The 15,030-nt window shown below is 42.1% G+C and overlaps 1 protein-coding gene across 1 annotated transcript in view; it reads left to right on the top strand.

Annotated features, from left to right (window-relative positions):
- Positions 1 to 15,030, top strand: part of DPP10 (dipeptidyl peptidase like 10) — a 227,408-nt gene that overhangs the window by 192,009 nt on the left and 20,369 nt on the right. The window contains exons 17-21 of the mRNA XM_075181255.1: positions 4,758 to 4,805; positions 6,440 to 6,538; positions 6,624 to 6,693; positions 8,387 to 8,581; positions 11,233 to 11,287. Coding sequence (XP_075037356.1) covers positions 4,758 to 4,805; positions 6,440 to 6,538; positions 6,624 to 6,693; positions 8,387 to 8,581; positions 11,233 to 11,287 — 467 coding nt within the window. The remainder of the gene's footprint in view (positions 1 to 4,757; positions 4,806 to 6,439; positions 6,539 to 6,623; positions 6,694 to 8,386; positions 8,582 to 11,232; positions 11,288 to 15,030) is intronic.

Raw genomic sequence — 15,030 nt, 5'->3', positions numbered from 1 at the left:
GAATATAATAGTGTCAGGCGTATAATATTGTCAGGAATATAATAGTGTCAGGAGTATAATAGTGGCAGGAGTATAATAGTGTCAGGAATATAATAGTGTCAGGAGTATGATAGTACCAGGTGTATAATAGTGTCAGGAGTATAATAGTGGTAGGAATATAATAGTGTCAGGCGTATAATATTGTCAGGAATATAATAGTGTCAGGAGTATCATAGTACCAGGTGTATAATAGTGGCAGGAGTATAATAGTGTCAGGAATATAATAGTGTCAGGCATATAATAGTGTCAGGAATATAATAGTGTCAGGAGTCTGATAGTACCAGGTGTATAATAGTGGCAGGAGTATAATAGTGTCAGGAATATAATAGTGTCAGGCGTATAATATTGTCAGGAATATAATAGTGTCAGGTGTATAATAGTGTCAGGTGTATAATATTGTCAGGCATATAATAGTGTCAGGAATATAATAGTGTCAGGAGTATGATAGTTCCAGGTGTATAATAGTGGCAGGAGTATAATAGTGTCAGGAATATAATAGTGTCAGGAGTCTGATAGTACCAGGTGTATAATAGTGTCAGGAGTATAATAGTGTCAGGAATATAATAGTGTCAGGCGTATAATATTGTCAGGAATATAATAGTGTCAGGAGTATGATAGTGTCAGGAGTATGATAGTTCCAGGTGTATAATAGTGTCAGGAGTATAATAGTGTCAGGTGTATAATAGTTTCAGGTGTATAATAGTGTCAGGTGTATAATAGTGTCAGGAATATAATAGTGTCAGGAGTATGATAGTTCCAGGTGTATAATAGTGTCAGGAGTATAATAGTGTCAGGAATATAATAGTGGCAGGAGTATAATAGTGGTAGGAATATAATAGTGTCAGGCGTATAATATTGTCAGGAATATAATAGTGTCAGGAGTATCATAGTACCAGGTGTATATTAGTGTCAGGTGTATAATAGTGTCAGGTGTATAATAGTGTCAGGAGTATATTAGTGTCAGGAGTATAATAGTGTCAGGAATATAATAGTGTCAGGAGTATGATAGTTCCAGGTGTATAATAGTGTCAGGAGTATAATAGTGGCAGGTGTATAATAGTGTCAGGAGTATAATAGTGTCAGGTGTATAATACCAACGTGTATAATAGTGTCAGGTGTATAATAATGTCTGACAACTTATACCTGACAGTGGTCAGTATAGATATTTTTAAACTCTCTATTACACTACATTATTATACATTGCTGTATTATTATACATATATGTTATGTACATTATATTATTATACTGGATAGCGGGTCTGTATAGAGGCAGCTATACTCTGTTGGACACTATGAGAGTGGACAGCAGAGGTTTGGATAGAAGATAACACAAATGAACAGACAATGTGGATGTGACAAAGCTCTGGCCTCCGTCATTCCCCCATTAGATGGACATCTCGGAGCGTCCTCCACATCTGAGGATGCAGCACATGTATGTAAGGTTTGGTTTACATTGAACATGGACTCGCTGTAGTTTGGGGCTCCTGTGTTGTCACCACACCCAGCCATCTCCGTCATAGCTTTCATTTCTGACTGGGGAGAACTTGAATAGTTTGTCCTGTTTGGCATAATGTGAAATGATGACTCAGCGATCTTGTGGCAGTGTCTCTGTGGGATCTTCTCATATATAGAAGAGGAGAAGACATCATTAGGGCGACATCTTTCTTGGCTCTCTTTTATTCTGCCTTCATTCCGTGAATACCCTCACATCACTGTCCATCCATCATCCTGTCAACGTTGGTCAAAGTATTTATTATCCAGGAGGACATGGGGTGATCCTAAGAGCTGATCAGTGCATTATGTAAGAACATGACATCTAATGATATAATAATATTAGATCATGTGTAGGAATGATGTGGCTGATGGTTAGAAGAATGTGGTAAGCACACAGGGATCTTATCCTAGTTCATTGTACTGCTGGGCCGAGAGGTGGTCATTGCAGGTTGTGGGCCCCAGCTGAGCAGGACAGGGGGTCAGGGCACGATGGCAAGGGGGCCCCATATGTAGGGCTCTTTTTTAATTAGAATAAACAATCCTGCAAAAATACAAAAACGTTCACGGGGTCAGGTTAGGTGGCGATCCAGCTCCCTCCCTGTTCCCCTCCTCCGTGCTGCGCTCGCACTGAATGTCAGGCGTGACGTCATCATGCCCAACATTTTCATTGAGGAGCGCAGTACAGAGGAGCCACGACACGAGGAGCAACGGAGAAGCAAACGGAATTCAAGGAAGCAGAAAACAGAACATAAGAAAAAAGAAGAGAAGAAGGGGGCAATCAGAGAACAAGGCGATTGAAAGGTAAGTGAAGGGGGATTTGATTTTTTAGTTGCTGTACTTCAAGGGTGGCAGAGCAAGTACTTTAAAAAAGTGATATATATATATATATAGATAGATATTCTGTGGCCCCAGTGTACTGGTTTGCCCGGGGGCCCATCACACATCCGTTCTGCTACTCTCTGAGCCCAGATACCACAATTACCCACAATGCACCGGGCAGGTGTCTGAGTCCAGAATCCGTTAGAGGGGTCAGTAAGTCCATAGGAAGCCACAATATTAGGGGCAGCTGTGTGATATATGGGGCAGAAAGGGGGTCACATATGGCCCCTCACCCACTATCCCAGCATATGGTCTCTGCCCTATGACTGCACTACCAGCCAGCGAGCGTAACTCAAACCTAGAGATCAGATTCACCCTTTTATCATTAACAGAGCAGCAACTCTAACCAAGAACAAATCCATGGAGATTGGGTTATAAATGGTCTGTCTGACGCTCACAACAGAGACCAGGGGCTAGATTTACTAAGCTGCGGGTTTGAAAAAGTGGGGATGTTGCCTATAGCAACCAATCAGATTCTAGCTTTCATTTAGTACCTTCTACAAAATGATAGCTAGTATCTGATTGGTTGCTATAGGCAACATCCCCACTTTTTCAAACCCGCAGCTTAGTAAATCTAGCCCCAGGTCACGGATACAGAAATAAGAAATAAATTGTTATAGAAATTGTAGGTCTGAGTAAGAGGGAGATGGTGTCTGGTCTGATTCCTGCTGTTTGGTCTACTCTCCAAAAAGCGCATAGAAAAATCCAGAACAGCTGAATATATACATTTCTATATAATCTACATTGCCCTCCAGCTCCATAGACATACAATGTATTATCCATGTGTTGTGAGTGTTACAATATCCGTAATGGGATTTGTACTGTACCGATAAACATCAGGGATTTGTATCAAGCCGACAAACCAGGATTTTCTGCTTACAGCCGACTCAAGAGATGAAATTGGAGAAAGGTTTGTGTGATGCTGATCTGATTACAGCTCCCAAACCTGACACAGAGAAAATCACAAAATGACAAAGTGTTAGATCCCTCCTTTATTTCCCAGCAGCCTCGGCTGATTACAGATGTACAACCTGTATTTATTGCATGAAATCCATCTGCTAATCCCAGATTTGTGGCCACTCATCAGGAGCCTCCGGTACATGTTAGAGAGACACTGTGCTATGTTTATATGGAGGGTTTAAATTCACTTTGTTAATAATCCATAAAACCCACAGGTAATAATTCTTCTTCATATTTCTATTCACCGACATTATTAAAGTGCTGCTTCCAGGAAGAGGTAAAATCAGGAGTAAACTGAACCTAAACAGAACCTGAGCTAATGGGTTCTAGAAATCACGTATGGAAACAACTTCTTCCTTTTGCCCCTACATTTTTCAAATTAAAAGCAAAAACTACAGACATATCTGGCGGGAATTCTCGATGCAAAAATGATTTCTCTACTTAGTATTCATCATAAAACAACAATCTACAACAAGACACAAATTGCACCACGTCTAACACAAGATCATGGATCCATCTGGGATGAAGCATTTCATACTCTCCTGGTTCTTCTCTAGCTGGACCTAAAGGTGGTCAGATGTTGGATATACTGGTTTTCTTCAGACTCTTTGAAGTCTATACTTTATAATGTCCCACATGGACCTCCTGATGAATTGAGTGTCCAGCTGGTCAGATGTCTGCAGATCCGTAGTGATCATCGCTCCGCTCATGTAGGCGACATTATGCTGGAGAGCGCACCAATAACTTCATGAGGCTACGATCCTTTCTGTGGAGTCACCAGGGATATATACTATTGGCGGTTAGCTGGATTATAGATCAAGTAACTGATTTAATTCAGGACAATTTGTACTAAGCAGATTCACTTCTGTTTCTCAGGCAAAACCACCAGAGAGAATTATTTATTCCCAATTTGTGTTTCATAATAAAGAATAAAGTTGGTGCAGACTAAATGCACCAACTTAGTAGTAAAACATGCGGAAAATTTTCAAATATCTCTGAATAAACTTATGAATGAATAAATTCTTGGTAGTCCTGAAATCCACATTCATCCTGACCTAGCCGGATAACGTCAGAGTTGGAGGTAGTGCTGACAATGACCGAGATTAGAGCTACAAAATAACGCCGAAAACAATAATAGCGACAAGATGACAACATAAAGAAATCACCTCATTTGTAATAGACAGTGCAAATGGCGCTTTTAAAGCGGCAATGGGAGACCCCACCTCCTGTATAATGTAATCCAGGCAGTGGGTCCGCACATTGCCGCTATTATAGTTCTCAGGGTTATTTTATACTTCTAAACTCGTCCCACGCCCGTCAGCGTCAGGTGATCTATTACGTCATATGTTGCTGTATTATATTTATTTATTCATTTTGTGTTTCAGGCCCCGGCGTCCCCATGTTCAGTGTGCACAACACCAATAACCCGGCAGGTTTGTACCTTTCCTGAGCTCTAATCCTCTGACAATGTGGCGTTAACGCAACGGGAGTGCGGACATAAAGTCTCCTGACACCATTTACTAAGACCACACCTAGGGCTGGTGTTGGTTGCTTTGTGTATACATCACTGGGGCAATCAACTCAGGGCAAAGGCTCAACCAGTGTGGCAGATATTTAAGGGGGATTCCAGCTAAAACTAAAAACACCTCCATGCTATGTGTGGTCAGTATAGTAATAACAGTCCTGATGATCTGCAGAGCATCTCCCTGTTCCCATGTGACCGACACACCCATGTGACTGACGCCCTCCCATGTGACTGACGCCCTCCCACGTGACTGACAACCACCCATGTGACTGACAACCACCCATGTGACTGACGCCCTCCCATGTGACTGACACCGACCCCATGTGACTGACGCCCTCCCATGTGACCGACACACCCATGTGACTGACGCCCACCCATGTGACTGACACCCTCCCATGTGACCGACACACCCATGTGACTGACACCCTCCCCTGTGACTGACACAAACCCCACGTGACTGACAACCACCCACGTGACTGACAACCACCCATGTGACTGACACCGACCCCAAGTGACTGACGCCCACCCATGTGACTGACACCCTCACATGTGACTGACACCGACCCCATGTGACTGACGCCCACCCATGTGACTGACACCGACCCCATGTGACTGACGCCCACCCATGTGACTGATGCCCTCCCACGTGACTGACAACCACCCATGTGACTGACAACCACCCATGTGACTGACAACCACCCATGTGACAGACGCCCTCCTCTGTGACAGACGCCCTCCCATGTGACTGATACCCTCCCATGTGAGTAATGCCCACCCATGTGACTGACACCCTCCCATGTGACTGACAACCACCCATGTGACTGACAACCACCCATGTGACAGACGCCCTCCTCTGTGACAGACGCCCTCCCATGTGACTGATACCCTCCCATGTGAGTAATGCCCACCCATGTGACTGACGCCCACCCATGTGACTGATGCCCTCCCATGTGACTGATGCCCTCCCATGTGACTGACGCCCACCCATGTGACTGACACCCTCCCATGTGACTGACGCCCACCCATGTGACTGACACCCTCCCATGTGACTGACGCCCACCCATGTGACTGACACCGACCCCATGTGACTGACGCCCACCCATGTGACTGACACCCTTCCATGTGACTGATGCCCACCCATGTGACTGATGCCCTCCCATGTGACTGACGCCCATCCATGTGACTGACGCCCTCCCATGTGACTAACGCCCTCCCATGTGACTAACGCCCATCCATGTGACGGACACCCACCCATGTGACTGACAGGTCACTGACGCACTATTTACACACAGAACGTTTATATTTTATTGGGTTTTTATTCTTGTCATTTTATAGCAGCTAAAACATTGCACATTTTCCAGGAAGACGTTTTATATTTCAGTGTTATTCACATTATAAAGGAATAAATTCTGTATGTGGTCACATCACTTGTTATCCATAAAATACACTTTTAGGCATAACAGGGACAAGCGGAAGCTCATTCCTTAGAAATATTACATATTTTACATTTGTGCAGCTCGTTGTTTTCTCTCCTTTCCACAGGTTTTTATACTATTGAAAACAATTCTGTGTTACATGAAGTCATTTCACAGAAGAAGATATTTCGGAGAGAGATAAAGATGATTCACATTGAAGATTATGGTAAAGATGGGGCAGGTTCTGGGCGACCAGTTTGGGGAATTAGGAAACAGACTCTTATCTCAAACGTGTTATCTCTGTTTTTAAGAGCTTCCACTGCGACTGTCATTTCCCCGCGATTTTAGCGAGAAGAACCGATATCCTCTTCTACTCATTGTGTAAGTTTTGTTTTTATTCATTATTCTGAACTGACAATTAAATTGGAAACATGAAACTACTAGAAGGAAACAATTGGTGAAGATTTATTTAGTCTCCGATCGCTGTACACATTGGAATCTTTTCTTTCTGGTGATGTCACCGAGTTTGTTTGTCGATAAAGATTGACTGAGAAAGATATATTTTCATGTTAAAATAACAGAAATAATACAAGTGTAGCGACCTGTTCTGATAGTTCATTATCACTGGAGCTCATAATAAAAATGCGGCAATGAGCTCACAGCCAAAATAATCACATAGACCTGTGCTTCAAGATGGCTCTCTGAAAGGGGGGCTGGGGAGATTGGGGTGTTCCTCCCTGATACTGAGCTAGAGGGCAGATTGGAGATTAGGGTGTTCCTCCCTGATTGAATTGGTTGCCCCATTTATGATTGAATTGGTTGCCCCATGTAACATTGGATTGGTTGTCCCATGTAGTATTGGATTGCTTGCCCCATGTAACATTGACATGGTTGTCCCATGTAGCAATGGATTGCTTGTCTCACCTAGCATTGCCATGTTGCCCTATGTAGTCTTGGATTGGTTGCCCCATGTAGCCTTGGATTGGTTGCCCCATGTAGCCTTGGATTGGTTGCCCCATGTAGCCTTGGATTGGTTGCCCCATGTAGTATTGGATTGCTTGCCCCATGTAACATTGACATGGTTGTCCCATGTAGCAATGGATTGCTTGTCTCACCTAGCATTGCCATGTTGCCCTATGTAGTCTTGGATTGGTTGCCCCATGTAGCCTTGGATTGGTTGCCCCATGTAGCCTTGGATTGGTTGCCCCATGTAGCCTTGGATTGGTTGCCCCATGTAGCAGTAAATTGTTTGCCTCATGTAGCATTAAAGTGGTTGCCCCATGTAGCATTGGATTTGTTGCCCCATGTAGCATTAAATTTGTTGTCCCATGTAGCCTTGGATTGGCTATCCCATATAGCATTGGATTTGATGTCCCATGTAGCATTGGATTTGATGTCCCATGTAGCATTGGATTTGATGTCCCATGTAGCATTGGATTTGATGTCCCATGTAACATTGGATTGGTTGCCCTATGTATGGTTGGATTGGTTGCTAATTCAACCACTAAGATGGAAATATCAGTGTGCCCAAAGTCTTACAGATTTGCTGGAACCTGTCAGAACAGAGCAATACATGATATGAACACTTAATGGTTTGTAGTGAAGTTTCATTGAATTATGTTTTATTTTACACAAGAGATAGATGTAAAGAGTTTGTCTTAATGATGCCTAGCAGGTCTGTGTCCTATCACACTAATATGTGCCAGTCTCTGATCTAATTGTTGGATACTTGGAGAAGAGCCCATCCTGGCTAAAGACGAGGGAGCCAGTGTGGAACAGTCCATTACATTTAGTAAACACCACTATATTATTACTTACTGACATAAATTCCTCTTCTAACTCATGTTTTCCTGAATCATGTGACTTCCCAGCATTCTGAGACATAGAAACAATATGAATTTTTTAGCACCAGTGATTAGGATTCTTCAACTTACAATATTTTATACTTACTACAACTCATCTTTTGCATTTTCTATCTATAGTAGATTGCTGCATCTCCCCTGCAGTCGGAAGAGTCTGGGTCATTTCGGACTGTTCTACAGAATCACACTCTTTATTTGTTCTTTTACTGTAGAGATGAATCCCCGGGGAGCCAACTGGTCACCGACAAGTTCCATGTGGACTGGGATTCAGTCATTATAAACTCAGATAGTGTTATCGTGGCTCAGTTTGATGGACGGGGCAGCGGATTCCAGGGACTTAAGATCCTACAAGAAGTTCACCGAGGACTCGGATCTGTGGAAGTAAAGGACCAAATAACTGCTGTAGAGTGAGAATTATTACATATTTTATGCTCAATGTGTAGTAAATGTCGTTACTTAGATATGGGTTCATCATTAGAGATGAGCAAAATTGTGACAGAATTTCAAGCAAAAAGTGAAGTTGCGGCATGATGGGGTGCGAAGTTCCGGTGATAGTTTTTCACTCTTGCATCATAATTATGTTTAAAGCCAATCTTATAAATTTAATAGAATGTATAGTCTATGAATAGAGATGGGTTGATGGTGGTTAATTCATTGCGGTAGAACAGGGACCCCAAATTTAGCTGGGGAAACATGCAAAACATTTTAGCCAAATTTGTATTAAAGCAAATAGTTAATCGAACAGAAATATTTTGGTAATTTCTAGTGGCAAACCTCTCTCTCACCTCCAGGTCCAGTAGCGGCTGCACACCCTGCACCCATGGCAGTACCGCCACTGTCTCTGGGGTACCTGAGCCGGGGTGGAGTTTGGCTTGCCGGGGCCAGTAGCGGCTGCACACCTTGCACCCATGGCAGTACCGCCACTGTCTCTGGGGTACCTGAGCCGGGGTGGAGTTTGGCTTGCCGGGGCCAGTAGCGGCTGCACACCCTGCACCCATGGCAGTACCGCCACTGTCTCTGGGGTACCTGAGCCGGGGTGGAGTTTGGCTTGCCGGGGCCAGTAGCGGCTGCACACCTTGCACCCATGGCAGTACCGCCACTGTCTCTGGGGTACCTGAGCCGGGGTGGAGTTTGGCTTGCCGGGGCCAGTAGCGGCTGCACACCCTGCACCCATGGCAGTACCGCCACTGTCTCTGGGGTACCTGAGCCGGGGTGGAGTTTGGCTTGCCGGGGCCAGTAGCGGCTGCACACCTTGCACCCATGGCAGTACCGCCACTGTCTCTGGGGTACCTGAGCCGGGGTGGAGTTTGGCTTGCCGGGGCCAGTAGCGGCTGCACACCCTGCACCCATGGCAGTACTGCCACTGTCTCTGGGGTACCTGAGCCGGGGTGGAGTTTGGCTTGCCGGGGCCAGTAGCGGCTGCACACCTTGCACCCATGGCAGTACCGCCACTGTCTCTGGGGTACCTGAGCCGGGGTGGAGTTTGGCTTGCCGGGGCCAGTAGCGGCTGCACACCCTGCACCCATGGCAGTACCGCCGCTGTCTCTGGGGGTACCTGAGTAGGGGTGGAGTTATACCTTGCCTGGGCCAGTAGCGGCTGCACACCTTGCACCCATGGCAGTACCGCCGCTGTCTCTGGGGGTACCTGAGTAGGGGTGGAGTTATACCTTGCCTGGGCCAGTAGCGGCTGCACACCTTGCACCCATGGCAGTACCGCCACTGTCTGAGGCTGTGTATGAGGTTCCTTGTGAGGACAATCTGCACTATCACATAAGAATATAGTATAAAGAGCTGCTGCTGTTATTGTGAGAACTATCCATTGAGAGTCTGATATATGTCTAAATGGATGGTTGTCCCATATAGTCTGCTATTCAGTTACTGGAGAATAAACACTGATCATATATATATATTTTGTGATAATATTGTCCCAAAATGTTATTTTAGAATTGTTCCTATGTAATTGTACTTGTGCATATCACTAACACCCTTGCCCTCCATTTCTTATGCTATGTTTGTGTAGCATTGTGTCATTTTATCATTGTATCTAGAATGTGAGCTCTATGTAACCCATGTTCTCTCTGTTGGTCATGTATGTATCGTGCTATGTACTAGATTAGCTATGTGTATTGTTGTATTCTACTGTGTTCCTAAGTATTATCTGAATTATGTATGATTTCTGTATTGTTACTGTATGTGTTGTGAACCAATGTACCCTCACTCTACAACAATGATGAGTATCAATAATCACCAGTACCGGGGGGGGGGGGTCCCATGTTCCTCCCCCTACTCCGGGATAATGACAGATATGAAGCACAAAAAATTACACAGAGAATTACTTGTGATAGTGAAGCATAGTCTCTGTGTGTGATGTGTGACGTAAGTGTGTATAACACGAGATGCTGTGATACATCCATGTCCAGGTCAATGTTTCTTCCTTAATGTAACATGTGCAACACTGTAACCATTATCCCTACATCTATGTAACACTGTAACCATTATCCCTACATCTATGTAACACTGTAACCATTATCCCTACATCTATGTAACACTGTAACCATTATCCCTACATCTATGTAACACTGTAACCATTATCCCTACATCTATGTAACACTGTAACCATTATCCCTACATCTATGTAACACTGTAACCATTATCCCTACATCTATGTAACACTGTAACCGTTATCCCTACATCTATGTAACACTGTAACCGTTATCCCTACATCTATGTAACACTGTAACCGTTATCCCTACATCTATGTAACACTGTAACCATTATCCCTACATCTATGTAACACTGTAACCATTATCCCTACATCTATGTAACACTGTAACCATTATCCCTACATCTATGTAACACTGTAACCGTCCCTCTGCTTTTCCTGCTCCTGTGCAGCACTGTAACTGTTCCTTCTGCTATTCCTATGTTTATGTAACACTAACTGTTCCTTGTGCTGCCATTAATCCCTATGTCTGTAACATTGTAACACTGAGATATGATGTATAATTCACGTAAATTGATTTTCCAGTATTTATGATTTGTGCTTTTATTCTCACAGGTGGTTATTGCAAGAACCTTACATTGATCCTAACAGATTGAATATATTTGGGAAGGTAATTTATAAATTATTCATGAACATAAAATGCTTTCTTTCAATGATTGCTTCATTATAAGTCACAACTAATCCATGTTTATGCTCAGTATGTGTTTCTGTTTCTTTGCTTTTTCATCTTGTTTAAAAACCAAATATGTCGCTCACTGAAAGTTATAATGTTCCAGTACTATGTAATATATCATATTGACACCTGCAACTCTCAAAATGTCCTTCTGTATTGTGCATCCAGGTCACTAAATGAATGTGTGATGGATTACTAGACATATGTGATAGCTTATGTTGACTTAGTAGATATGTGTGATAACTTAGTAGACATGTGTGATAACTTATGTTGACTTAGTAGATATGTGTGATAACTTAGTAGACATGTGTGATAACTTATGTTGACTTAGTAGATATGTGTGATAACTTAGTAGACATGTGTGATAACTTATGTTGACTTAGTAGGCATGTGTGATAACTTATGTTGACTTAGTAGATATTTGTGATAACTTAGTAGACATATGTGATAACTTATGTTGACTTAGTAGATATGTGTGATAACTTAGTAGACATGTGTGATAACTTATGTTGACTTAGTAGATATGTGTGATAACTTAGTAGACATGTGTGATAACTTATGTTGACTTACTAGATGTGTGTTAACTTAGTAGGCATTTAATAACTTAGTAGACATGTGTGATAACTTATGTTGACTTAGTAGACATGTGTGATAACTTAGTAGACATGTGTGATAACTTATGTTGACTTAGTAGATATGTGTGATAACTTAGTAGACATATGTGATAGCTTATGTTGACTTAGTAGATATGTGTGATAACTTAGTAGACATGTGTGATAACTTATGTTGACTTAGTAGATATGTGTGATAACTTAGTAGACATGTGTGATAACTTATATTGACTTAGTAGACATGTGTGATAACTTAGTAGACATGTGTGATAACTTATGTTGACTTACTAGATGTGTGTTAACTTAGTAGACATGTGTGATAACTTATGTTGACTTAGTAGATATGTGTGATAACTTAGTAGACATGTGTGATAACTTAGTAGGCATTTAATAACTTAGTAGACATGTGTGATTGTGGCTGGATCACATAGAAATAATTTATTGTAGAAATTTATTTGAATTAGTGGCGCAGACAGCAAGTTATAAAAATGCAAATGTACTGATTTCTGCATTAGCAATGTACTTATTTCTGAAACTATGCCAGGGGTGGAAATATGTTTTCTGTCACTGTCTGAAGGCAGGTAATCTCATGTTAATTAGATCTTTTCATCTCAGTGTCCAACACATTCCTTAGACTGAAGGCACAGGGGGGATAATGAAACTTGATAAGTTTCCTATGTCTCTAAGACAGGATGCAGGAAATCAAGAGATTGATGTGAATTTTGTTAAAGCTTAAATTGCGTTAACTCCTAGTCTTGACAATTTTACATCTTGTGATCTGATGTAATATTTCAGACGTTGCTAAAGCATCTAGGATCAGGGGAATGATATTACCCTCTGCCAGGCTGTATCCAAAACTGTATAAAAAAAACTGTTTGACCACGTAATGTATCATTATTGTTCCATCTGACCTTCTGATCACTAGTGCCACACACTAGTGCACTGTTTCCCAACTACAGTCCTCAGGGACCACTAACAGTGCAGGTTTTCCAGGTCACAAGTGAAGTAATTCTACCACCTGTGGATCTTTCAAAATGTGTCAGTTAGTAATGAACACACCTGTGCTCCAGCAAAGAGATATGGAAAACATTCCCTGTTAGGGGTCCCTGAGGACTGGAGTTTAGAAACACTGCACTAGTGTGATCTGTCCTTATTAGGACACTTGAACTTAAAAACAAAATTTGCTTCAAGATCCTGCTTTGACGACTACTTCCTGCTGTAATTCCTGTGACCTGCAAATTAGACCCAACTCTAATCCGTTATCCGGCTGTTCTGAGGTTTGGATCCAGTGTCTAGTACCCACGGTCTGCCCGCTACCCAGCAGCTCTGGCCAGTGTGATAGGCCAGGGGGTGAACTATCCACAGTAACACTGAGCTACAGGAAGAGGTCAGGGGTACCAGTCCAGGTGCCCAGTGAGGGGGTACACTAGCAACGACAGTTGATAACTTTGTAGACATGTGTGATATCTTGGTAGATATGTGTAATAACCTAGTAGATATGTGTGATGTTATGATGACTTAGTAGACACGTGTTATAACTTCATCATCATCATCAACATTTATTTAAATAGCACCATAAAATTCCGTAGTGCTTTACAATTGAGGACAAACAGTAATAAACAATACCGAGTATTACAGACAGATAGGTAAGAGGGCCCTGCTCACAAGCTTACATTCTATAGGACAATTGGAGTCAGATACATGAGGTTAAATCTACATACTGCATATTGGTCCAGCCAGATTGCAAAGTTAAAAAATGATTTGTATGTTATGTGATCCAGTCACACAGTGATGTTGGTCAGGGATCAGAGGGTTATTGTCTTGTGTGGTGTAACGGATGGTAACAAGGTAACCTAGGGAGGGTATGAGGGTGGTTGAGGAATATTATAAGCTTGCCTAAAGAGGTGGGTTTTCAGAGAACGCTTGAAGGTTTGTAGACAAGAGGAAAGTCTTATTGTGTGAGGGAGGAAATTCCAAAGAGTGGGTGCAGCTCGAAAGAAGTCCTATAACCAGGAATGGGAGCAGGTAATGAGACTGGAAGAGAGACGCAGATCTTGTGCAGAATAGAGGTGTTGAGTTGGGAGATATTATGAGACAAGTGAGGAGATGTATGTCAGTTTAGTTTTGTTGATGGCCTTGTATGTTAGTAGAAGAATTTTATATTGGATTCGGTAATAAACATGTGTGATAACTTAGTAGACATGTGTGATAACTCAGTAGACATGTGTGATAACTTAATAGACATGTGTGATAACTCAGTAGACATGTGTGATAACTTAGTAGACATGTGTGATAGCTCAGTAGACATGTATGATAACTTAGTAGACATGTGTGATAACTCAGTAGACATGTATGATAACTTAGTAGACATGTGTGATAACTCGGTAGACATGTGTGATAACTTAGTAGACATGTGTGATAACTCAGTAGACATGTGTGATAACTCGGTAGACATGTGTGATAAACTTAGTAGACATGTGTGATAACTCAGTAGACATGTGTGATAACTTAGTAGACATGTATGATAACTCAGTAGACATGTATGATAACTTAGTAGACATGTGTGATAACTCAGTAGACATGTGTGATAACTCAGTAGACATGTATGATAACTTAGTAGACATGTGTGATAACTTAATAGACATGTGTGATAACTTAGTAGACATGTGTGATAGCTCAGTAGACATGTATGATAACTTAGTAGACATGTGTGATAACTCAGTAGACATGTATGATAACTTAGTAGACATGTGTGATAACTCAGTAGACATGTATGATAACTTAGTAGACATGTGTGATAGCTCAGTAGACATGTGTGATAACTCAGTAGACATGTGTGATAGCTCAGTAGACATGTGTGATAACTTAGTAGACATGTGTGATAGCTCAGTAGACATGCGTGATAACTTAGTAGACATGTGTGATAGCTTAGTAGACATGTGTGATAGCTCAGTAGACATGTGTGATAGCTCAGTAGACATGTGTGATAACTTAGTAGACATGTATGATAACTCAGTAGACATGTGTGATAGCTTAGTAGACATGTGTGATAACTTAGTAGACATGTGT

Source organism: Mixophyes fleayi, chromosome 7 (genome assembly GCF_038048845.1).
Source record: "Mixophyes fleayi isolate aMixFle1 chromosome 7, aMixFle1.hap1, whole genome shotgun sequence".
Lineage (NCBI taxonomy): Eukaryota > Metazoa > Chordata > Amphibia > Anura > Limnodynastidae > Mixophyes > Mixophyes fleayi.
This window is presented reverse-complemented; position numbering and strand designations above follow the sequence as displayed.